At 42.6% G+C, this 27,235-nt stretch overlaps 1 protein-coding gene across 3 annotated transcripts in view; it reads left to right on the top strand.

The window, feature by feature from the left end:
• Window positions 1-27,235, top strand: part of NCAN (neurocan) — a 380,863-nt gene that overhangs the window by 222,227 nt on the left and 131,401 nt on the right. For 2 of the 3 annotated variants that reach the window (XM_069767701.1, XM_069767702.1), the window contains exon 7: window positions 10,046-11,152. The exons of the other annotated variant lie outside the window; for it this stretch is intronic. In XM_069767701.1, coding sequence (XP_069623802.1) covers window positions 10,046-11,152 — 1,107 coding nt within the window. The remainder of the gene's footprint in view (window positions 1-10,045; window positions 11,153-27,235) is intronic. 3 annotated transcript variants of the gene reach the window in all.

Raw genomic sequence — 27,235 nt, 5'->3', positions numbered from 1 at the left:
GGGTCATGGCTAGTGTTGAGCATTCCGATACTGCAAGTATCGGGTATCGGCCGATATTTGCTGTATCGGAATTCAGATACCGAGTTCTGATATTTTTGTGATATCGGAAATCGGAATCGGAAGTTCCTAGTCATCTTCGGCGTGTGCGGTGCGTGTGGTTCCCAGGGATCCATATTCATATAAAAAATAAAGAATAAAAATATGGAAATACTCACCCCTCCGACGAACCCTGGCTGTCACCGCTGCGAGCGTCTGCCTCCGTTCCTGAGAATGCAGAGAGTGAAGGACCTTTGATGACGTCACGGTCACGTGAGCGGTCAGGTGACCGGTCACCTGACCGCGACGTCATCGAAGGTCCTTCACTCTCTGCATTCTTATGAACGGAGGCAGACGCTTGCAGCGGTGACAGCCAGGGTTCGTCAGAGGGTGAGTATATCCATATTTTTTATTTTTATTCTTTATATTAATATGGATCCCATGGCCTGAAGGAGAGTTTCCTCTCCTTCAGACCCTGGGAACCATCCAGGATACATTCCGATATTTGTGTCCCATTGACTTGCATTGGTATCGGGTATCGGCATCGGCGATATCCGATATTTTTTGGATATCGGCCGATACCATCCAATACCGATACTTTCAAATATCGGAAGGTATTGCTCAACACTAGTCATGGCCTAGAGGACATTTCCTGGGAGCCTATTGAGTACATTCGGGCTCCTCAGCTCATTGCTGCATTCAAACGTAGCGATGCCCAAGGAGGAAGGATAATGTTAGGTGTCAATTTCCTGCCGCTGCACAGGGGGAATCTCGAACCATGTCCGCTGTGGTCTCCCATTCTCCTCCAGATGCAGTGGAGCCTGCTCAGCAGAGACATCGATCTAAGCATCTGGCTCAAACAGATACTGTGCGTTTGGTTACAGCTGCCTTTCCAGGCTCAGCCTTTGTAACCAGCATTGATCAGCAGCGAACAGACGTTCCAGGAACTAAGTCCTGCTTTTCTTCTACTGAGCATGCCCATGGGATGACCTCTCATTGGAGGTCGGGGGTCACATGCTCAGGTCCTGTAGCATCTCCGATTGGATCACTAGGAAGGTCCCGGAAGGCTACAGCTATAAAACGTTTGCATGGCCGCTCGGCCATGCACTTGTATAAATCTGAAATCGTGTGTGTGTGGATGTATGACTGAAACTGGTGAAAGCTCCTTAATCATTCCCATCCCTAGTGTTGTTGAAAGGACTTGGGTGATTGAGCTACCTAGTGCCAGATTGTGCCATCCAGCACCAGACACGAATTACTGCGTCAAATAGCAGCCACTGCCAGAGCGGCTCTGTGCGCACTCTGTGCGGTAAATCTTTAATTAGTCCTGACAATCGGTCAGTGTAGGGTGGGAACTCCCACTTGATCTCAGCATCTGACTCAGGGCATCCTCAGGCGCGGGTTCAAAGCCACCGAGGGTCAGAGCGAGATCAATCACCAGCATAGTGGGGGTGAATTTCAGGGTTCCTACTAGCGTCCATCTGCTGCACCCTGTGACTGCTAACAGGGCACAGAGTTTCCTTTGTTTCCCTGCGACTCTGTGAAGCAACAGAGTTCACATTAGTTCATACCGGGTGAGGGAACCCGTGTTCATTCTGGAGTATTACCACCATATAGTGCCGCCATTACCTAGCAGCAGGTTCCATCTCTGACAGTGGACCCCAGGCTGCTATCGCACCTTATTACTATCTTTATATTTATTCAGTGCGTTCTGCCAGCCCACTAATCTTTCACAGCCAAAAAATAATTATTTGGGGTAAATCGAACTAGGCTCACAGAAAAATCCCCAAAAGCAATTTCCAAAAATACCATAAAAAATAACCTTTATTTCAAATATTAAAACCATATGTGTGCACTTGAAAAAACCATCACCTATGATTACAAGCATTCTACAGGAAAGGCCGGGACAGTGCCAAGCCCTACACTCTCTAGATGCACCCTACCTGCCTGCGGAGGTTGGCACCCTGTTTTCCTACGCCGTGGTGCCCCCGCTCCTCGCCGGCTCTCCCTGCTATCGCTATAATATATATATATAATATATAATAGATATAACTATCTAGCTAGAACTATGATTCTCAACTAACTTGGTAAATTGTGTCTCTAGCTCCTCATAATAGGGTTCTAGCCTGAAAAAACAAAGGCAGGCTAGAACCCTAGCGCTACAAGGATAGGGGATCGGCCCGGTGATGCAGCTGTTTACATCGCTGACATGCTGAAAATTTACATAAGCTAAGTAACCCTTTGATATCTGGATGTACTCCTGATGAACCTCTTAAAATTGGAAGGGGAGAAACGTGTTGAGTCTAAAGGGATATGATGTTGGCATAGGACATACTTAGTAATGTGGTCTAGAGCAGAGGTCCCCAACTCCAGTCCTCAAGGCCCACCAACAGGTCATGTTTTCAGGATTTCCTTTGCATTGCACAGGTGATGCAATTATTAACTGGGCAAGACTAAGGAAATCATGAAAACATGACATGTTGGTGGGCCTTGAGGACTGGAGTTGGGGACCTCTGGTCTAGAGGTCTGGTTTGCACTGGGGTCGTATAAATTACTATGTTATCAATAAAAGGTACAGTGTGTGGCTATTTTAGGTACTCACTATAACATGAATGCTGCGGTTTGGTATTTAAATATTGGAATGTTGTGTGAGGTGTGCCTGGATATCACAGCAGATACCCCTCTCTATTGTCATAACAGCACCCTGAGACCCTAGTGTATGCAAAACAAACCGAGGTGACATGGTTATCTAGTCCTATCTTTGATAAATATTTACTGGAGCATTTCTGCCTGCCTTTGTTTTTTCAGGCTAAAACCCTATTATGAGGAGCTAGGGACACAGTTTACCAAGTTAGTTGAGAATCATAGTTCTAGCTAGATAGTTATACTGATATACCCATATCTTTCCAAGTCATTCATATCGACACATTGTGTATGTGAGAATTTCTATCCCTGTCCCAGTAGGGTATTATAGCGATAGCAGGGAGAGCCGGCGAGGAGCGGGGGCGCCACGGCATAGGAAAACAGGGTGCCAACCTCCGCAGGCAGGTAGGGTGCATCTAGAGAGCATAGGGCTTGACACTGTCCCGGCCTTTCCTGTAGAATGCTTGTATTCATTGGTGATGGTTTTTTCAAGTGCACACATATGGTTTTAATATTTGAAATAAAGGTTATTTTTATGGCATTTTGGGAAATTGCTTTTGCGTTCTGCCAGCCCTAACACATGCTCCCTTTTATTTAAAATAAGCTCTGGTGGCACATTCTCAGCCTGGAACAGCTCATTTATGTATAAGTAAAACATGGATTTCTCTGGAATAAGACATCAGGTCACAGATATCAAGATAGCATTTTATTCAGCTTCTTATCACCTGCAAGCCCATTTAGACGGATTAGGAGGGTTGGCCCTACTGACAGATTCCCTTTAAATGGGTTGCTTCATGAAAAAAACCACTATCCTTATACTCTGGTAGGTATATAGACATCATAATGAGCGGACGGTCCCCATTTAATTCCTTCCTCTATGAGTCAAATTTCAGATAACTGACTTTCCAAGTAAAAAAATGGACAGCTTGTCCATTTTTTTACATAGAAAGTCAGTTATCCAGTTATCTGAATGTCTGCCATATACTGCCACATTTTCCTATGTGGCCACTAAAAGGATATATTTGGTTGGCTACAGCATCCTCTGGCAAAATTACCTATATGACGGGCAGATGAGGAACATCTTGTGTATCAATGAGCATAATAGTAGCAATGCTTGGGTTAATGGTGTACTATGCTACAATTATCCTTATCTAAAAGTGAGTTGAACAGGATTGTATTAGACGTTTGACGGAAGAGGTATACAAATGGCAGCTTACCCAGCTAAAAAAGTTACATCACATTTTTGCTACGATGCAATAATAATTATTTTTCATACAGTGAGGCACAGGATTCTTGGTTATAATTGTGGCTTTAAAGGGAAACTGTCCAGCCAAATTCAGGTGACAGGTTCCCTTTAAGTGATATAAAGCAGAACAGTTGCATTATCTAGCTGAAGTACAGAGCTTGACAGTTGCTATCACACATGGTGGTCAAATACTCTAGATTAGTAAGAACAGTTGCTTGCAGGTGTAGTAGACAGGTTACATCCATTATGGCTGATGGCTCTTGCCCTTACCTACAAGCCATTATGAGACTTGGGAAGGCTTTTTTCTACCACATCTTAAAGTGTGTAGAGTGTAGACATTTATTTGTTGTATTGCACAATGCTTTAACATCTCTGTGGTTCTATAACAATTTATCGTCATTTCTGAGTTCTTTGTAACCACGAACCTTTTAGCTGCCATGACCACAACTGACCATCCACAGTGTGTACTATTAACCATTGAAAACAGAGAACTGCTCCCTCCTAACACAGTCCAAATCCACATTGAAAAAACCTGCTATCCACAACTTGGTTTAACAGAAGCTGTACTTTAGTCACTACTTACATCTTGGTTTCCCAATTGCTTATTGTGAACACACTCAAAAGGGGGACCAAAAACATGGAACAAAATGTACACACCTCAACCACACCTACAGGCCTTTCTACTTTCACAACATTCAATAGTGCAATAGTACCCTCAGTCTGACACCTCTGCTTTTGCTGGTGTTAGGAAATAACACAGGAACGACAACACGGTGTTAGGGTTGGCGGAACGCACCAAATATATAGTTTATTAGATGGAATTGGTGCGTTCGCAACCCGGGATCCACCATGCAGGAAAATACCTGCTGCTAAGTAAGACGGACTATATGGCGGTACTATAAGTATACATACAAGGGTTAACTTCACCCTGCGTGAAGGAAGCGATCCTGTTGCGTCACAGGACCGCGGTACCGCACATAGAGCGCGAGCAATAAGTCAGCGAACACAACCCCAACTAGGATTGAAGTCCGATTAGACCACTGCTGGCACAACACCGCAACTGGGTGTGTAAGGAAACTATCGAAATAGTAAGTAAAGGCACGAGAGTGCGAGCCGTGCCGCACAAACGGACGCCGCTAACCACCCAGGCTTGGGCAAGGAAAGCGCACGGCGCCGTACAGGCGGTCACAGCAACTAGACGCTGTTATGTGTGTTTTGTGCTGATGGCTAGTCGGGCGCTAGATAGCTACCATCATCTGCAAACAGTCAACAACACTAGGGAGGGATATTTAGGAGCTTTCATCCTTCGACATACATCCATCTACACACACACATATTTTCAAGACAATACTAGCGCATGGCCGTGCGGTCATGCGCAGTTTATATAGTTGCAGCACAGGAAGCTGCTACTGAAGTTTTTGCCCTTTCAGGACCTTCCAGAAGGACCAATGGAAAGTGCTGCAGTACCTGAGCATGTTTTGCCCTTTCAGGACCTTCCAGGAGGACCAATGGAATGTACTGCAGCACCTGAGCATGTGACCGAACATGTGGCCCTCGACCTCCAATGGGAGACCCTGCCCTGGGCATGCTCAGTGTGAGTAAACAAGGACTTAGTCCCAGAGAGGCTCGCTCGCCGCAGATCAGTGCAGGGTACCATAGGAAAGCCAGAAAAGGCAGTAGTGACCCTATGCACCGAATCAGCCCCAGCGAGACGCTGGGAGCGACGTCTCCGCTGAGCAGAGCCCACTGCGGCCGATGCTGAATGGGAGACCGCAGCAGACATGGATCGAGATTCCCCCTGTGCAGCAGAGGAAACTCGACTCCTAACACACGGTTTACCAATTCTTAATGGTGGTGCCCAGAATCTAAGGGTACAATGGCAAAAAAATCATAGCAATATTAAATGGATTTTTCAGGCACCACATTTCTTCACTTGCTTTTTTATGACTACAGATTGCCATATCTTGAAAGTTTGAAATGTGCACACTGTCAGGATTCTGCTTTATTGACAATGACCACAAGTATTCCTTTTTCATACTTGAGGTTATGTGCCAACTAAAAACTTTTCCTGCTTCTCTCCGTATTCTTTGGAGAGAAATGGATAAGAAGCTAGTCAGCACCTGAACGCTGGTATGGAATTAGCATAATCATGGTCACTTGATGACCACTTAAGCTGGAAACAGAGCAGAATCCTGACATTGTGACATTTTTATACCATCAGGATTTGGTACATGGAGTGACAACAGGCATTTATGTGAACCTCCAAAAAACCCTCCATTATAACAATATCTCACATTTTAGCAATCTTCATAGAACAAACATGTTTCTTTGTTCAGGGTAAGTTATAATCACTGACAGCTCACTCCTCTTACAGGCAGGATTCTTTCTAATGTAATACACTTTCTTAATATACTGTTTTATGTAACCACTTATAAACCCTAGTCCTTTCAAAACTATGGCACTGTTTCATCGATGTGGTTATGCCAAAAAAATTGGTAAAACACTTTGGAAACTTGCAAAACTGCTCAAAAATTTGGTGACTTTTGGCATTTTCACAGCAGTTTCTGGCAGATCCGTCAAAATGGGTGGAGCAAAAGGGGACACAGGATGGGGTGTGGCCACACCAACCAGTCAAATTCTTCAAAAGTGGTGACATTTCTTACACCAGAAATGTTATTCTAGTCCTTGACTGGAGTACAATTTTTAGCAAGGCGCACAGAGCAAGGCACTGATAAGATGCACTGAATTCATTAATTGCCTCTTGAAGAATTCGGTGCATTTTTTCCTACACACCCCTGGCATGAAAAACTATTTACATTGATATATATATATATATATATATATATATATATATATATATATATATACATTTGTATTATCCCTGTTGCCACGTACGTTACCATCCAGTTAAGGGTACCTTTTACCCACATATGATTATTATTAGTTTTCACGGTGATGTTACAAATGGCAGGACATATTCTCAGATTTCCCAATACAGTGTATGATAAGACGTTCTTTCCCTCTATCGTGTTAGCATTTTATCTATTTACAAATGACATGCTTATACCTTTTGATATGTACAACATCAGGTTAATGAAGTCCTGCCAATAATGACTTTTTTCCCTGACAAACCTAAACCATCTTCATGGACAATTACATGCAAGCCTTCACAGTTCAGCGGCTTCTAAAGCTCCCAGGTATGATAAATACTTATAATGACAATTTACTCCTATAAGAGCTTTATTACAAACAATTCTTCATCCTTATAGGACCAGATATTTCCCAGCAGTAAAAGTCACATAGCGTGAAAATGATACAGGGGCTTTAGAAGGTTACATGGCGAGAGATGAATGAATTAGGAATGCTGGAAAAATTGACTTACTCAAATCAATACGTTTGTCCTGACTAATCCTTCCAATGAATATTTGATGGAAGTCTTAATCAGATAAATAATTATGACCTTATTGAAATATACACCAGCATATGGAGTAGAAAAGGGGATTAATCTGGGTATCCCACAACTGGCACTCTTCAAAGTCTCCTGTGCCGTCCCAAGGCTTCAGGCAAGGATATTGAAATAAAGCCGTAACTGAGCTTAGCACACTAAACAGCTGCAGGGAAGGTTTGGAGATTCTGCTATCCTCCTGAAGAAAAAAATACTAACAAATATTACATCTAAGTGAGTGCAGCGCATTTCCTTTTGTCCTTCTGTGCAGGTAGTAAGCAAACATGTAACCTAACGGACATCTGTCAGTAAGTCTTATTCCCCCCCAAACCGCTTATATGGACATACAGGTCTTTGAAAGCTAAATCCATGGAAACCTTTAAATTTTTTATCTGTTGCTGCATTATGAGAAATTAGCATTTTAATTCAAGTGCAAGGGTTGGCCACTACTTTACAAGTTCCTTTCGTGTGATCTAACTGCCATGTTTAAGAATTTCACTAATTACTTTGCTTTGCCAAATCCTGTTGTAACCTTAGCTGCTCTTCTGGTCACACGATTCCTGGTGGACAATCTCCTGGCTTCCTGTCATATCATGTCAAAATCTCATGGGTGGGCAGGGCTTACCTCACTGGTGGGCTTGACGTGCAAGTGGGTGAAGCTGCATTCAGCCGTATTCAACCGTGTCTGTGAATACTACTGCTACAGACATAAGCTCTCCCTTACACTTTTATGTATACAGTAGGGTGTATATACAAGTACACAAATTCTTATATACCCGGTGTAATGTATATGTAGCCTACTGTATTTTATTGTATGATTTCATTGGTGTTACCGATAGGCTATTAACCAGAAAATGTGCATTACATGTATCTGTGTAACTGGCACTCTATAGAAGCCTTATGCATGTGCATTTATAGTACAATGCAACCACTCTCTCCATGAGTGGAAGGTGTGTGAATGATGATTTGATCAGTATTTTTATTTCATCAGTATTTTGCACCTGTGCTGCACCCGTCTTTATCTGCTGCATACTGTAGTGCATTGCTATTGGGGTCTGGCTTTGGAACATATGGCTAATGCTTTTTTTAATGTTCTGCCCTTTTCAGTGACTAGCTCAGGTGTGAGGTAAGCACCTTCTTCCACATGCTGGCTGTGTTCCCTACATGGCAATTGGAAGAAGGTTCTTTGGTCGGATAAGACCAAAGCAGACGTTTTTGGGCTAAATGTAAAATGCTATGTGTGCCGACGGTCCGCCAAAACCCGACGCATCCATCGCACGACGGATGCAACGTGTGGCCATACATCGCAATGCAAGTCTATGGAGAAAAAACGCATCCTGCGGGCAACTTTGCAGGATGAGTTTTTTTTCCAAAACGACGCATTGCGGCGTAATCCAAACGACGGAAGTGTGAAAGTAGCCTTACAGTGAACTGATAACACATAGACAGAGAAGTATGATTAGACAAACATTACATTTAGTTTAAAAAAATTCAGTTATTTAAGGCTTCTTTCACACTTCTGTCATTTGGCCAACATTGCAATGCGTCGTTTTGGAGAAAAAACGCATCCTGCAAAGTTGCCCGCAGGATGCGTTTTTTTCTCCATAGACTTGCGTTAGCGACGCATTGCGACGTATGGCCACACGTTGCATCCATTGTGCGACGGATGCATCGTGTTTTGGTGAACCGTTGTGATGGAAAAACATTCAATGTAACTTTTTTTATCCGTCGGAACCGCCATTTCCGACCGCGCATGCGCGGCCAAAACTCTGTCCCCTCATCCCCGGAACTCATAATGGGCAGCCGATGCGTCTGAAAACTGCATCCGCCGCCCATGTTGTACACTATTTTGGACAACGTCCGTCGGTACATTGGGCCGACGGTTTGCGACGGCCCCGTACCGATGGAAGTGTGAAAGTAGCCTATCACAAGAACCTTCTACATCTGTTCAAGAAATGATGGCTTCATCTTCTAATTACTGCACGTATAGTTCATATGTTTTACCGACTTATGGAGAAGTTCAGTGACTTAATTGCTCTTCTTTGCATTATCTTGCTGAAATTTGTTCTACTGTATTTATTTTTCTCTGTACCATTTAGTTACTAAATTAAGATAATCATGTAAAATAAAGTAGACTTCTTTTGAGTGCAATCTCTCCTGGGGAAAAAGTTAAAGCAAAAGAAAATCAGCATACAGCAAACGTGTTGTGCAGTAAATCAAACTGGCAAGACGGGCAGGGGATATATCTCACACAAGCTCCCACCTGGGGAAGTGTCTGGCACAGACACAGGCAGAGATTTTTATCATTATAATATAATGACATAGTCTCTATGAGAGCCAGTAATTTCAGAACTGCAGCTATAAACCACAGCAGAGGTAACTGCAAAATGTCATATACATAATTGTGTGGAAATTGAGATTTGAAAGGCATTCCATAAATATTTATTGCATTGTCATATAATAAACCAAGTTCTTGTGGCATGTCAGTATGCTAATCCTGTTAGCATCTTTGGTGCGCTTCCAAATAGAAACAGAGCCTGGATAATCTAAATTTTTCTATTGCTATGAATTGACTGCTGAATTAAGAGCAGCTTCTTGCTTGGTTTGATGGCTTCTATCCCCGTTCAGCATGATAGGATTCTAATTTATCCTTTTGACATGTTGCCTCTCAACAGCTCTTCAAGCAACAGCCCCCACTCCACTAGGGAATGAGAAACAAGGTCCAGTGTTCTTGCCACAGGAAGACCTCAGGCTGATAAAACCCGAACTTCAAAGTCAAGAGCTTGGACAGACATTACAATTGGAATTTAATAATGCCTTGCCTACCACTAACAGTGTAATATCTACCACAATACATGGATTTAAAATGGAAGGCAGTGATCCAGTAACACCCATGCACTCAATGGGAATTGCAAAGGAAATGAGTGTATTATCTTCAGAGAAACTAGTCTCGGCATTTACTGAAGAGGTGCAACAACATACCGTGACCCGTGAAGCTGTAGAATCAGATGTAGCTCATTCTTGGATACCGGAGGCCCTTTCCACCACAGATATTCCAATTCAGAAGCTACAAAAATCAAGCAAAACACAACAGACAATTCAAAACATAGCTAGAAGAAGAACTAGCCAGTCTGGTGATCTTAAGAGGGAAGAAGACGACTGGTCATTAAATATTGTAGACAGGAAATCTAACCCAAGAGAGAACAGTTGGAGAGATTTTCTTGAGGAGTCCTCACCAGAATCTTCTGAAGAAATTTCCATAATTAGGAAAGACTCTGACGAGCGGGAGGTAAGCAAAAACATAAACTCTGTTTCTGAAGATGTTCACAATTCTCCATCGCACACATGGCTTTTTGATGACCAGAATATTTTAAAGTCTGAGAAGAATATGAATGGAATAGGTAATAATGTGGAGGCCTCTTCATTCTATGAAATTCAACTACCAACTATCCCAGTTCAGCTGGGAAATGAAATAAGAAGTACATCTTCCCCCGTAGGAAATCAAGTGAGCACATTGGTAGAGGGCATCCAACAAAGCAAATCAGATCCTTTAGGAAAACCAACCAAAGAACCAGCTTCAAAACAAAATGTTCTTGCCCAGGAGGAAGCAAGTATGGCTATAACTGGAAAACATTTACTTCAGAAACTTGTTGCATCTGATAACTGGGTAGACAGTGGTATTGAAGTTTCAACAGAACCACACAGGAATATAAACTACTTACTTCATGCAGAATCCCCATCCGTTTCCAGTGATGTGAAGGATAGTAGGGGAGTACATCCACGTAAGAATGCATTCAAATATATCACTTTACAAAATGTTATGTGTTCAGTACTATACATGTGAAATGCAGAGCCTAGAAAATAACTTGCATTACAAAGTCATCATTTTAGTTATTGATAACATTGCAGTTATTGCTTTTTTCATCTAATTCATTTATTCAAATCTTGATATTAAATATTGATATTACATTATTTTCTTCAAAGGATTTTCGAGAACTTCTCAAAATTTGGGAGAGGGAAGGGATCATAAAACAAGGATGGAAGTCATGATGTTCTGTCCATCAGTCATCTGATCCTGAAGCTGATCAATTGCCCCAGAAGTCAAGTGATTAATGGATGGGACTTCATCACTTCTGGTGTTGGTGGAAACCACTGGAGCAGTGGAGCTTTATATACTGATATCTTTAGCATTGCCAATTTTTCAAAGTTCTGGAAACCCTTTTAACATGGATTGTATAATAATGAATCTCTGTTCTTTACTTATGGCATTTACCATTAGAGTTACAATCTTGATGGCCCATAGCTGCCGCCACTTTCTACAGCTCTGGCAAAAATTAAGAGACCACTGCTAAATGTTCAGTTTGTCTGATTTTTCTCTCTATAGATATATTTTTGAGTAAAATATAAATTGTTCTTTTATTCTATAAACTACTGACAATCTATCTCTGAATTTCCAAGCAATACATTTTTTTTTCTCTGACAAAGAAAATTTGTCAAAATAAAAAAAAACAGTGCGTTCAGATCTCAAATAATGCAAAGAAAACAAGTTCATAATCATTTAGAACAACAATACTAATGTTCTAACTCAGGAAGAGTTCAGAAATCAATATTTTGTGGAATAACCATGATTTTTAATCACAGCTTTCATGGTATGCTTTCCACCAGTCTTTCACACTGCTTCTGGCACAAAAATGTAAACAGTTCTTCTTTGTTTGATGGCTTGCGACTATCCATCTTCCTCTTGATTACACTCCAGAGGTTTTCAATGGGGTTCAGGTCTGGAGATTGGGCTGCCCATGACAGGGTTTTGATGTACAGAGCTGTATATTAAACTCTTGTTCAGATAAGCAGGGGACATGCATGTATATTTCATGACTTAGAAGTCCTTCTAATGCACATAAGAAAACTGATGAAAGATAAGTTTATTGGGAAGTCTGTAAATCTTCTGTCGGGGCCTGTCCATCTTTGAAGACAATTTTTTTTCTACTAATGTGTATTTTTTTCAGACTATACATTATTTTTTGCAATTGGGTTTCATTACAAATTTTTCACTGTTTGGCTTTTACAGGTTTTTTGTTTTCCTGCAACTTTGATGTGGTCTTAAATCAGCTAATAGAAGCTCATAAAAAGAGGGATATGAGTTACAAACTCTCCTGTCAGACTGTCACAACTGATGGATTCTAAGTTAGGGTACCGTCACACTATAACATTTCGATCGCTACGACGGTACGATTCGTGACGTTCCAGCGATATCGTTACGATATCGCTGTGTCTGACACGCAGCAGTGATCAGGGATCCTGCTGAGAATCGTACGTCGTAGCAGATCGTTTAGAACTTTCTTTCATCGCTGGATCTCCCGCTGTCATCGCTAGATCGGTGTGTGTGACACCGATCTAGCGATCTAGCGATGCGATCCAGCGATGCGTTCGCTTGTAACCAGGGTAAACATCGGGTAACTAAGCGCAGGACCGCGCTTAGTTAACCGATGTTTACCCTGGTTACAAGCGTTAAACTAAAAAAAAAAAAACAGCACATACTTACATTCTGGTGTCCATCAGGTCCCTTGCCGTCTGCTTCCAGCACTGTGACTGCCGGCCGTAAAGTGAAAGCAGAGCACAGCGGCTGTGCTTTCACTTTCACTTTACGGCCGGCAGTCACAGTGCGGGAAGCAGAGACTGCAAGGGACCTGACGGACACCAGAATGTAAGTATGTGCTGTTTGTTTTTTTTTAGTTTTACGCTTGTAACCAGGGTAAACATCGGGTAACTAAGCGCGGTCCTGCGCTTAGTTACCCGATGTTTACCCTGGTTACCCAGGGACCTCGGCATCGTTGGTCGATGGAGAGCTGTCTGTGTGACAGCTCCCCAGCGACCACACTACGATTTACCTACGATCACGGCCAGGTCATATCGCTGGTCGTGATCGTAGGTAAATCGTATAGTGTGACGGTACCCTTAGCTCATTCTGCAGCCAGCAATAGACAGTGCAACTCAGAGGCTATAAAATGTAAACCATGCAAAAAATGCTCGCAAACACAATTTCAAAAAATGTTTCAAGCATAAAATACATGCATTAAAGTAAAACAAAAAGAGAAAATTGTCCTCAAAAGTGAACAACCCTTTTAACAGCAACACATTATAGTCACCCAGACTGGCCTACCATAGTGATAACTTGATGCTACTAATGCCTCACTGAAGACTGAAAATTTCACTTAAAGCAATGTGATCCTGTTCCAAAATGTAATATAGACACTTTTCTTCCTAAAAGAAAGAAAACGTATGTGCAGATTCCAGTCTACCCATTTTTCATCATGATTCAGAATGGGCATTGCCAGGTGCGCTTACAGTATTGGCTCCCCATAATTCAGAATGTAGATTATCAACATTGAAAGTAATACTTCTTCACAATTTGGGTTTACTATTCTTGTTTCCTATAAAGTGCACCCAAAATGCATGTTTTGTGTAGGAATAGCAATGTCAGACGGTGAAAACGCAGTCTTTTGAAAATTAGAGAAAAATACCATAAACTGTAAAACAGCTTTGTAGATCTCTGCCTAGTGATGCACTACTGGAGTACATTAAAAATAAAGTGTCTGTGCTATCAGTTTTTATGTCAAAATCTTTAAATTGTGGCAGGCTTGTATGTAGATTTCATATAAGTACTACTTTTTGGAGCCTGAATCCAAAAATGTTGTACTTATGTCATAGCCATGGGTTTTCCAAATATGAAACACATGGAGGCAGCAAACTATCATTTGATAGTTGATATACATATAGATATAGAATTTAGAAAGTATGATTGGGAATGTTGTATTATAACATGCTCTAACTTTTTTATTTTCTGCGTGAAATAAACCCCATCTACACAATGCAAAGCACAATCTTGGCCGACATATATTTCATGTGTATGAGCAGCGTTAAAAAGTGACCAAGTCAATTTTGACCTTAATGACCAAGCCAATTTTTTTAATTCTGACCACTGTCACTTTATAAGTTTATAGATCTGGAATGTTTCAACGTATCCCATGGATACTGAGATTGTCTTTTCATGACATACTGTGTTTTATGTTAATGGTAAAATTTCTTACATAAGACTTGCGTTTATTTATGAAAAAAAATTGAAATTTGGCAAAAATGTTGAAAATTTTTCAATTTTCAAGCTTTTAATTTTTGTGCCCTTAAATCAGAGAGCTATGTCACACAAAATAGTTCATTAATAACATTTTTCACATGTCTACTTTACATCAGCACAATTTTGGATACATAATTTTTTTGTTAGAGCGTTTTAAGGGTTAAAAGTTGACCAGTGATTTCTAATTTTTCCAACAAAATTTACAAAACCATTTTTTTTGGGACCACTTCACATTTGAAGTGACTTTGAGGGGTCAATATGACAGAAAATGCGCAAAAGTGATACCATTCTAAAAACTGCACCCCTTAAGGTGCACAAAACCACAGTTCAAGAAGTTTATTAACCATTTAGGTGCTTCACGAGAACTAAAGCACTGTGGAAGAAATAAATTAACATTTAACTTTTTTCACAAAAAAATTATTTACACCCAAACGTTTTTATTTTCACCAGGGTATCAGGAGAAAATGCACCACAAAATTAGTTGTGCAATTTCTCCTGAGTGCGCCCATACCCCGTATGTGAGGGAAAACCACTGTTTTGGCGCATGGTAGTGCTCAGAAGGAAGGGGGCACCGTTTGACTTTTTTGTATGCTGGAATCGATGGCGGGCACCATGTCACATTTGGAGACTCCCTGATCTGCCTAAACAGAGGAAAATCCCCAATTCTAACTACAACTCTAATACGGCCCTTACCCCAATCCTAACCCCCAACACACCCCTAACCCTAATCCCAACCCTATCCACAACCATAATCCCACCATAACTCTAACCACAACCCTAACCCCAAACACAACCCTAACCACAACCCTAACCTCAACACAACCCTAGCTCCAACCCTAACCCTAATTGCAAAGAATGGAAAAATTAAAAAAAAATATTTTACTATTTTTATCTAAAAAAGAGGGTGACAAAGGGGGGTTTGATTTACTATTTTTTTTATTTTGATCACTGTGAAAGTGTCTATCACAGTGATCAAAATGAAGCAATAGGAAAAATCTCCTATTCTTACCGGATACCAGCCGGCAGATCTCGGCGGGTGCACTGTTCATGTGCCCGCCATTTTCTTCCAGGAAGATGATGCGGAGGGCTGGGGGATGGAGCAGGAGGAACGGGGGATGGTGTAGGTAGGGGGGAGCTTGCGGGACCCCATTCCTCTCTCTTCTGATGTGCTAGATCTTATCAGAAAGAGAGACATGAACTGAAAATGTGCCTTTTTTGTGATCGCCGATATTCGGTGAATAACAGCCATCACGTGACAGGGGACAGTAAAAATCAACCCGAATTATGTTCTCCAGGGTCTCAGCTACCCCAGGTAGCTGAGACACCAGAGATTTTCCAACACTGGGGAGCGCTCTACACTTATTTCTCAGCACTGTTAAAAAGCGGTGCTGAGGAATAAGGCCCTTTAATTGCCACCGTTAAGAGGTGTATCGGCAGTCGTTAAGTGATTAAAGAAGCAGATGATAATCATAGGGGTGGTAAGGAGAACAATGAACGTAACATTTTGGAGAAGATATATTTATACTGCAAGTTTATTCTAATAATTTCTTTAATCCATTAAAAAGGAACTTTAGTTAAGAATATTGAACTAAAAGAGTGTAATAAGTATACCAACATGACGACACAGTGTTTTCTGACACTTTACATAGTCTTATAGATGCTCTTGGTTCCCTGGTCATCATGTTGGCTTAGAATTATAGAATAGTAGATAGAGTGGACATAGTAGATAGATAGTAATAAGATGTCTCAACTTGACATGCTCGTACATATGTCATATTCAGATGGTGTTTGTACAAATCCACTTTTATTACAAAAAAAGGTTAAATTCAGGAGACAGCATCTCTTTACTAGTAAAGTGAACAGAAGTCTGTGTTGTTTCTCAGGTCCCTGCTGTGTGCAGATGAATTGCTTTTATCCCTTGTTACAAGCTTCATTTAGCAGTGAAATCACAGCTTTGATTACAGCCTGGGCTCTCAATAATGAACTTTCTGCATCTCTGTCTCTAGCCAGCATTGCCCACAGCCCACTGCTCCCAGCCAAATTCTCCCCGGTGGTTTCTGTTACATCCACAGTTGTAATGGGTGGAGATTTTCTAATGCAAGAGCAACCATCTGCAATAGTCATCTGCAGGTTTCAATATTTTTACTTAAGTCGTCCCAAGTGTTATTGCACGCATTGATGACTATGTTAACTTAAATGTTTAATGTGCCAGCAGGTTTATTTTGCAATTACAAAGCATGAAAAATAAGAAAAATGATGTATGGGGTAGGGAAATGGTGACTCTTACATTACTTATACTTGCTGTAATGAGTTTATAGAAAGTGTATACAGTGTTTAAAGATAATGAGTAGTTGAAACAGGCGTACTAGCAGTTTAATAGCATTTAGCATTTAGGCCCCTTTGACACATCAGTTATTGGTCATCAGTCGCAATCCGTAGAATTTTGAAAAAAAACGGATTAGGCGACTGATGCCGCCGTATCCGTTTTTTACTCATAGATTTGTATTAGTGATGGATTGAGACGGATGGCCTCATGTTTCATCCGTTGTTCGCCAATCCGTTGAAAATTGTTTGTTTGAGACAACGGACAAAGTAAAGTTTTTTGTGTACGTCAAAAAAACGTCATTTGCTTGAATGGAAGCCTATGGCGCCGGATCCGTCAAATGATGGAATCCGGCAACGGATTCCATTTTTTTCAAGTGAGCATGCTCCTATCCAATTAGCCACATCCGCTAGTCATATCCGTCCAAAAAACGGATTTGTCGCATCAGTTTTTCACAATCTGCGAGGGATCCGTTTATCCGTCGTGCCAACAGATTGTGACTGATGGCAAAAAACTGATGTGTGAAAGGGGCCTTAATGGGAACCTGTTATGTGCAGAAATGCTATTTATCTGCAGGTAAATCATGTTAAAATCATGCCTGCTTGCTGTACTCAAGCAGCGTCCATACAGGTAGAATTAATTTACTCTATTTTTCGGACTATGAGACACACTTTTTTCCCCCATAATTTTTTTTTGGGGGGGGGTGGGGTTGCATCCAAATGTAGCTTACTGGGGGAGTGGCGGCAGCAGGAGTCAGGAGATGAAGTGGCGATCCTGCAGGCCCTCGGCTGGAAGGAGGGGATTTTCGATGGTGCGACACTGCGAGTCCCAGACTGGTAGGATGGAGAGTTTGGCGGTGCTCGGTGGTGCTGGGGCTCCTCTGACATTTTGTGAGAGCTCAGAGCCCCCGAACTTCCATGATTTCAATGTGGTGGACTCTGGGAAAACGGCCGCTGGAGGCGGTGCATGCGCATATTGAGATCTCGTCTCCCAAGATCTCGCTCCAGAGATCAAAATCTGCACATGCGCTGCCTCTGGTGGCCATTTTCATAGAGTCCACCACATTGAAATCATGGAAGTGCAGAGTATTCGGGCTTTCACAAAATGTCGGCTGAGTCCCCGCAATACTGAGTACCACAGAGTACCCCCTTCTACCAGCTAGGACTCGCAGCATCACCCTGCAGCGACGCACCTCTGAACACCTCCTCTAACCCCGCTTCACCACTGCCGCTGCACCCACTAGTAATCTGAATTCAAACTGTAAGAGAGACATTTGATGCATTAAGATTTTTTCCCTATTTTTCTTCTGAAAATTTGAGGTGTTCATTTCCAGTAATAAGGGTGGTGCAGGGAAATATAACAGTTACCACTCACTATACAGTGAGGGCGGCTGTAATCACTCATTGCACTTTGATTAACAGTATGCTCTTCAGCATATATGTGTATTGTGTGTGGAGACCAAGCTGCCAATCAAAGTGCTGGGAAGTGATTACCCCCGTGGTCACTGTATAGTGATACTGTAGGTTGCTGTAACTGCTCCCTCCACTCCCTGTATGATTTGAAGCGAGTGGCTGCAGGGAAGATATAGGTTAATTTTTCTCCCTGTGGTCATTGCACCAGACATCATTGCAATGTTATTTACCTGCAGATTAAGCCTATATTTATATTTAAATAGCATTAGCATTTCTGGACATGACAGGTTTCCTTTAACCCCTTAAAGACAGCCAATACGCCTTTTAATGGCAGCAGTTAAGAGTACTTAAACCACAGCGCCGTTAATTAACGGCGCTGTGGAAAAAGTGAATAGCGCCCCCCAGAGTCAGATTTTCTCTGGGATCTTGGTTGCCGTGGGGTAGCCGAGAACCCAGAGAACATGATTCGGGTTTTTTTTACCGACCCCGGGTTGCGATCGCCGGTAATTAACGGTTTACCGGCAGTCGCAAAAAAAAAAAAAAAAACAGATTTCCCATTTAATCTCTCTGTCCTCCGATGTGATTGCACATCAGAGGACAGAGAAATGGGGTCCTCGATAGCCCCCTCGATACTCACCTGTCTCCCCCGGTGCTCCTTGTGGCTCCCGATGGGCGCCGCCATCTTTTTCCGGCAAAAAAATGGCGGGCGCATGCGCAGTGCGCCCGCCGGCCGGCACCCAGAAGATCTTTGGGGTCTCTGCTGCCAGGGGTAGCTGAGACCCCAAAAAACATGATCGGGGTCAGTTTTTACCAACCCCTGTTTTGCAATCGCCGGTAATTACTGTTTACCGGGGGTCGCAAAAAAAAAGCGATCTGTCATTCTCTGTCCTCTGATGTGATCGCATATCAGAGGACAGAGAAATAGGGGGATTTGGGGACCCTGTTATACTTACCGGTGTCCCTGGATTCTCCTGCATCCCCTACTGCCCGCCGGCTTCTTCATCGGGAAAGAAAATGGCGGGCGCATGCGCAGTGTGCCCCCCATGATCTGTCGGCTGGCAGCTAGTGGAGTTGGGGCTAAACTTAGGGTTAGGGTTAGGGTTCAGGTTGGGGCTAAATTTAGGGTTAGGGTTGGGGCTAAATTTAGGGTTAGGGCTAGGGATAGGGCTAGGGTTAGGCTTCTTTCACACTTGCGTCGGTACGCAATGCGTTGGCCCGACGTACCGACGCACGTTGTGAAAATTGTGCACAACGTGGGCAGCGGATGCAGTTTTTCCACGCATCCGCTGCCCAGTCTATGTCCCGGGGAGGAGGGGGCAGAGTTATGGCCACGCATGCGTGGTCGGAAATGGCGGACGCGACGTACAAAAAAAAGGTTACATTGAAAGTTTTTTTGTAGCGACGATCAGCCAAAACACAACGGATCCAGTGCACAACGGACGCGATGTGTTGCCATCCGTCGGCAATACAAGTCTATGGGCAAAAAAGGCATCCTGCGGCACATTTGCAGGATCCGTTTTTTGTCCAAAATGACTGATTGCAACGCATGCCACACGACACAAGTGTGAAAGTAGCCTTAGGGCTAGGGTTAGGGTTGGGGCTAAATTTAGGGTTAGGGTTAGGGTTGGGGCTAAAGTTAGGGTTAGGGCTAGGGTTAGGGTTGGGGCTAAAGTTAAGGTTAGGGCTAGGGTTAGGGTTGGGGCTAAAGTTAGGGCTAGGGTTGCGGCTAAGGTTAGGGTTAGAGTTGGGATTAGGTTTAGGGTTTGGATTAGGGTTGGTATTAGGGTTAGGGTTGGCATTAGGGTTATGTTTGAGATTAGGGTTAGGTTTGGGATTAGGGTTAGGTTTGGGATTAGGGTTAGGGGTGTATTGGGATTAGTGTTAGGTTTGAGGTTAGGGTTGAGATTAGGATTAGGGGTGTGTTGGATTTAGGGTTTTGATGAGGGTTATGGTTAGGGTTGAGATTAGGGTTGTTTTGGGGTTAGGGTTGTGATTATCGTTAGAGTTGTGATTAGGATTATGGATCAGGTTGGGATTAGGGTTAGGGGTGAGATGGGGTTAGGGTTGGAGTTAGAATTGGGGGGTTTCTACTTTTTAGGTACATCAGGGGATCTCCAAACACGATAGCCAATTTTGCGCTCAAAAAGTCAAATGGTGCTCCCTCCCTTGGGGTTAGGGTTGGCATTAGGGTTACGCTTGGGATTAGGGTTAGGTTTGGGATTAGGGTTAAGGTTAGGGTTGTGATTAGGGGTGTATTGGGATTAGGGTTAGGTTTGAGGTTAGGGTTGAGATTAGGATTAGGGGGGTGTTGGATTTAGGGTTTTGATTAGGGTTATGGTTAGGGTTGACATTAGGGTTGTTTTGGGGTAAGGGTTGTGATTATGGTTAGGGTTAGTGATTAGGATTATGGATCAGGTTGGGATTAGGGTTAGGGGTGTGTTGGGGTTAGGGTTGGAGCTAGAATTGGGGGGGTTTCCACTGTTTAGGTACATCAGGGGGTTTTCAAACACAACAGCCAATTTTGCACTCAAAAAGTCAAATGGTACTCCCTTCTGAGCTCTGCCGTGCGCCCAAACAGTGGTTTACCCCCACATATGGGGCATGAGCGTACTTGGGATAAATTGGACAACAACTTTTGGGGTCCAATTTCTCCTGTTACCCTTGTGAAGATAAAAACTTGGGGGCTAAAAAAACTTTTTTGTGGAAAAAAATTATTTTTTTATTTTCACGACCCTGCATTATAAACTTCTGTGAAGCACTTGGGCATTCAAAGTTCTCACCACACATCTATATAAGTTCCTTGGGGGTCTAGTTTCCAAAATGGGGTCACTTGTGGGGGGTGTCTACTGTTTAGGTACATCAGGGGCTCTGCAAATGCAACATAACGCCCGCAGACCATTTTATCAAAGTCTGCATTCCAAGACAGCGCACCTTCCCTTCTGAGCTCTGCCGTGCACCCAAACAGTGGTTTACCCCCACATATGGGGTGCCAGCATACTGAGGACAAATTGGACAACTTTTGGGGTCCAATTTCTCTTGTTACCCTTGTGAAAATAAAAACTTGAGGGCTAAAAAATCTTTTTTGTAAAAAAAAAATATTTTTTATTTTCATGACTCTGCATTATAAACTTCTGTGAAGCACTTGGGCATTCAATGTTCTCACCACATATCTAGATAAGTTCCTTAGGGGGTCTAGTTTCCAAAATGGGGTCACTTGTGGGGGGTTTCTACTGTTTAGGTACATCAGGGGCTCTGCAAACGCAACATAATGCCTGCAGACCATTCTAACAAAGTCTGCATTCCAAAACGGCGCTCCTTCCCTTCTGAGCTCTGCCGTGCGCCCAAACAGTGGTTTACCCCCACATATGGGGTACCAGCATACTCAGGACAAAATGGACAACAACTTTTGGGGTCCAATTTCTCTTGTTACCCTTGTGAAAATGAAAAATTTGGGGGGCTAAAAATCTTTTTTGTGGAAAAAAAAATATTTTTTATTTTCACAACTCTGCATTATAAACTTCTGTGAAGCACTTGGGCATTCAAAGTTCTCACCACACATCTAGATAAGTTCCATGGGGGATCTAGTTTCTAAAATGGGGTCACTTGTGGGGGGTTTCTACTGTTTAGGCACATCAGGGGCTCTCCAAACGCGACATGGTGTCCAATCTCAAATCCAGCCAATTCTACATTGAAAAAGTATAACGGCACTCCTTCTCTTCCAAGCTCTGCGGTGCGCCCAAACAGTGGTTTACCCCCACATATGGGGTATCGACGTACTCACCAGAAATTGCACAACAACTTTTGTGGTCTAATTTCTCCTGATACCCTTATGAAAATAAAAATTTGGGGGAAAAAATTCATTTTTGTAGAAAAAATGTGATTTTTTTATTTTCACGGCTCTACGTTATAAACTTCTGTGAAGCACCTGGGGGTTTAAAGTGCTCACCACACATCTAGATAAGTTCCTTAAGGGGTCTAGTTTCCAAACTGGTGTCACTTGTGGGGGGTTTCCACTGTTTAAGCACATCAGGGGCTCTCCAAACGCTACATGGCGTTCGATCTCAATTCCAGCCAATTCTACATTGAAAAAGTATAACGGCACTCCTTCTCTTCCAAGCTCTGCAGTGCGCCCAAACAGTGGTTTACCCTCACATATGGGGTATCGACGTACTCAGCAGAAATTGCACCACAACTTTTGTGGTCTAATTTCTCCTGTTACCCTTGTGAAAATAAAAATTTGGGGGCAAAAAATCATTTTTGTGTAAACAAATGCGATTTTTTATTTTCACGGCTCTACGATATAAACTTCTGTGAAGCACTTGGGGATTCAAAGTGCTCACCACACATCTAGATAAGTTCCTTAAGGGGTCTAGTTTCCAAAATGGTGTCAATTGTGGGGGGTTTCCACTGTTTAGGCACATCAGGGGCTCTCTAAGCGTGACATGGCATCCAATCTCAATTCCAGCCAATTCTGCATTGAAAAAGTCAAACGGCGCTCCTTCACTTCCAAGCTCTGCGGTGCGCCCAAACAGTGGTTTACCCCCACATAATAAGGGGTATCGGCGTATTCAGGAGAAATTGCCCAACAAAATTTATGGTTAAATTTCTGTTTTTACACTTGTGAAAATAAAAAAAAAATGGTTCTGAAGTAAAATGTTTGCAAAAAAAAGTTAAATGTTCATTTTTTACTTCCACATTGTTTCAGTTCCTGTGAAGCACGTAAAGGGTTAATAAACTTCTTGAATGTGGTTTTGAGCACCTTGAGGGGTGCAGTTTTTAGAATGGTGTCACACTTCATTATTTTCTATCATATAGACCCCTCAAAATGACTTCAAATGTGATGTGGTCCCTAAAAAATGGTGTTGTAAAAATGACAAATTGCTGGTCAACTTTTAACCCTTATAACTCCCTAATAAAAAAAAATTTGTTTCCAAAATTGTGCTGATGTAAAGTAGACATGTGGGAAATGTTATTTATTAACTATTTTGTGTGACAGATCTCTCTGATTTAACCCCTTAGTGACAGAGCCAATTTGGTACTTAGTGACCGAGCCAATTTTTGCAATTCTGACCACTGTCAATTTATGAGGTTATAACTCTGGAACGCTTCAACGGATCCCGCTGATTCTGAGATTGTTTTTTCATGACATATTGTACTTCATGTTAGTAGTAACATTTCTTCGATATTACTTGCGATTATTTATGAAAAAAACGGAAATATGGCGAAAATTTTAAAAATTTAGCAATTTTCAAACTTTGTATTTTTATGCCCTTAAATCAAAGAGATATGTCATGAAAAATGATTAATAAATAACATTTCCCACAAGTCTACTTTACATCAGCACAATTTTGGAAACAAAATTTTTTTTTGTTAGGGAGTTATAAGGGTTAAAAGTTGACCAGCAATTTCTCATTTTTACAACACCATTTTTTTTTAGGGACCACATCACATTTGAAGTCATTTTGAGGGGTCTATATGATAGAAAATAATGAAGTGTGACACCATTCTAAAAACTACAACCCTCAAGGTTCTCAAAACCACATTCGAGAAGTTTATTAACCTTTTACGTGCTTCACAGGAACTGAAACAATGTGGAAGGAAAAAATGAACATTTAACTTTTTTTTGCAAACATCCTAATTCAGAACCATTTTTTTTATTTTCACAAGTGTAAAAACAGAAATGTAACCATAAATTTTGTTATGCAATTTCTCCTGAATACGCCAATACTCCATATGTGGGGGTAAACCACTTTTTGGGCGCACCGCAGAACTTAGAAGTGAAGGAGCGCCGTTTGACTTTTTCAATGCAGAATTGGCTGGAATTGAGATTGGATGCCATGTCACGTTTAGAGAGCCCCTGATGTGCCTAAACAGTGGAAACTCCCCACAAGTGACACCATTTTGGAAACTAGACCCCTTAAGGAACTTATCTAGATGTGTGGTGAGCACTTTGAACCCCCAAGTGCTTCACAGAAGTTTATAACGTAGAGCCGTAAAAATAAAAAAATCGCTTTTGTTTACACAAAAATGATCTTTTCGCCAACAAATTCTTATTTTCACAAGGGTAACAGGAGAAATTAGACCACAAAAGTTGTTGTGCAATTTCTCCTGAGTACGCTGATACCCAATATGTGGGGGTAAACCACTGTTTGGGCGCACCGCAGAGCTTGGAAGAGAAGGAGTGCCGTTTTACTTTTTCAATGTAGAATTGGCTGGAATTGAGATTGGACGCCATGTCGCGTTTGGAGAGCCCCTGATGTGCCTTAACAGTGGAAACCCCCCACAAGTGACACCATTCTGGAAACTAGACCCCTTAAGGAACTTATCTAGATGTGTGGTGAGCACTTTGAACCCCCATGTGCTTCACAGAAGTTTATAACGTAGAGCCGTGAAAAAAAAAAATCGCATTTTTTCTACAAAAATGATCTTTTTGCCCACAAATTTTTATTTTCACAAGGGTAACAGGAGAAATTAGACCACTAATGTTGTTGGGCAATTTCTCCTGAGTACGTCGATACCCAATATGTGGGGGTAAACCACTGTTTGGGCGCACCGCAGAGCTTGGAAGAGAAAGAGTGCCGTTTTACTTTTTCAATGTAGAATTGGCTGGAATTGAGATCGGACGCCATGTCGCGTTTGGAGAGCCCCTGATGTGCCTAAACAGTAGAAATCCCCCACAAGTGACCCCATTTTGGAAACTAGACCCCCCCCATGGAACTTATCTAGATGTGTGGTGAGAACTTTGAATGCCCAAGTGCTTCACAGAAGTTTATAATGCAGAGTCGTGAAAATAAAAAATATTTTTTTTTCCACAAAAAAGATATTGTAGCCCCCAAGTTTTTATTTTCACAAGGGTAACAGGAGAAATTGGACTGCAATATTTGTTGTCCAATTTATCCCGAGTACGCTGATGTGCCATATGTGGGGGTAAACCACTGTTTGGGGCACGGCAGAGCTCGGAAGGGAAGGAGCGCCTTTTTGGAATGCAGACTTTGATAGAATGGTCTGTGGGCATTATGTTGCGATTGCAGAGCCCCTGATGTACCTAAACTGTAGTAACCCCCCACAAGTGACCCCATTTTGGAAACTATACCCCCCAAGGAACTTATCTAGATGTGTGGTGAGAACTTTGAATGCCCAAGTGCTTCACAGAAGTTTAGAATGCAGAGTCGTGAAAATAAAAAATATTTTTTTTTTCACAAAAAAGATATTGTAGCCCCCAAGTTTTTATTTTCACAAGGGTAACAGGAGAAATTGGACCACTAAAGTTGTTGTCCAATTTATCCTGAGTATGCTGATGCCCCATATGTGGGGGTAAACCACTGTTTGGGGCACGGCAGAGCTCGGAAGGGAAGGAGCGCCGTTTTGGAATGCCGACTTAGATAGAATGGTCTGTGGTCGTTATGTTGCGTTTGCAGAGCCCCTGATGTACCTAAACAGTAGTAACCCCCCACAAGTGACCCCGTTTTGGAAACTAGACCCCCAAGGAACTTATATAGATGTGTGGTGAGAACTTTGAATGCCCAAGTGCTTCACAGAAGTTTATAATGCAGAGTCATAAAAAAATATATATATATATTTTTCCACAAAAAGGATTTTGTAGCCCCCAAGTTTTTATTTTCACAAGGGTAACAAGAGAAATTGGACCGCAGAAGTTGTTGTCCAATTTATCCCGAGTATGCTGATGCCCCATATGTGGGGGTAACCCACTGTTTGGGCGCACGGCAGAGCTCAGAAGGGAGGGAGCACCATTTGACTTTTTGAGCGCAAAATTGGCTATCGTGTTTGGAGACCCCCTGATGTACCTAAACAGTGGAAACCCCCCCAATTCTAGCTCCAACCCTAACCCCAACACACCCCTAACCCTAATCCCAACCTGATCCATAATCCTAATCACTAACCCTAACCATAATCACAACCCTTACCCCAAAACAACCCTAATGTCAACCCTAACCATAACCCTAATCAAAACCCTAAATCCAACACCCCCTAATCCTAATCTCAACCCTAACCTCAAACCTAACCCTAATCCCAATACACCCCTAATCACAACCCTAACCTTAACCCTAATCCCAAACCCAACCCTAATCCCAAGCGTAACCCTAATGCCAAAGCTAACCCTAATACCAACCCTAATCCAAACCCTAACCCTAATCCCAACTCGAACCCTAACTTTAGCCCCAACCCTAGCCCTAACTTTAGCCCCAACCCTAACCCTAGCCCTAAGGCTACTTTCACACTTGCGTCGTTTGGCATTCGTCGCATTCCGTCGTTTTGGACAAGAAACGGATCCTGCAAATGTGCCCGCAGGATGCGTTTTTTGCCCATAGACTTGTATTGCCGACGGATCGTGACGGATGGCCACACGTCGCGTCCGTCGTGCACTTGATCAGTGTTTTGGCGGACCGTCAGCACAAAAAAACGTTCAACGTTGTAACTTTTTTTGTACGTCGCATCCGCCATTTCTGACCGCGCATGCGTGGCCGTAACTCCGCCCCCTCCTCCCCAGGACATAGATTGGGCAGCGGATGCAATGAAAAACTACATCCGCTGCCCACGTTGTGCACAATTTTCACAACGTGCGTCGGTATGTCGGGCCGATGCATTGCGACGGCCCCGTACCGACATAAGTGTGAAAGAAGCCTAACCCTAAATTTAGCGCCAACCCTAACTCTAAATTTAGCCCCAACCCTAACCCTAAATTTAGCCCCAACCCTAACCCTAAATTTAGCCCTAACCCTAATCCTAGCCCTAACCCTACCCCTAACCCTAGCCCTAACCCTAGCCCTAACCCTAGCCCTAACCCTAGTCTTAACCCTAACCCTAGCCCTAACCCTAGCCCTAACCCTAGCCCTAACCCTAACCCTAGCCCTAGCCCTAACCCTAGCCCTAACCCTAGCCCTAACCCTACCCCTAACCCTAACCCTACCCCTAACCCTACCCCTAACCCTACCCCTAACCCTACCCCTACCCCTAGCCCTAACCCTAGCCCTAACCC

Source organism: Ranitomeya imitator, chromosome 1 (genome assembly GCF_032444005.1).
Source record: "Ranitomeya imitator isolate aRanImi1 chromosome 1, aRanImi1.pri, whole genome shotgun sequence".
Lineage (NCBI taxonomy): Eukaryota > Metazoa > Chordata > Amphibia > Anura > Dendrobatidae > Ranitomeya > Ranitomeya imitator.
Note: the sequence above shows the minus strand (reverse complement) of the source record. Positions and strands in the feature narration are given on the sequence as shown.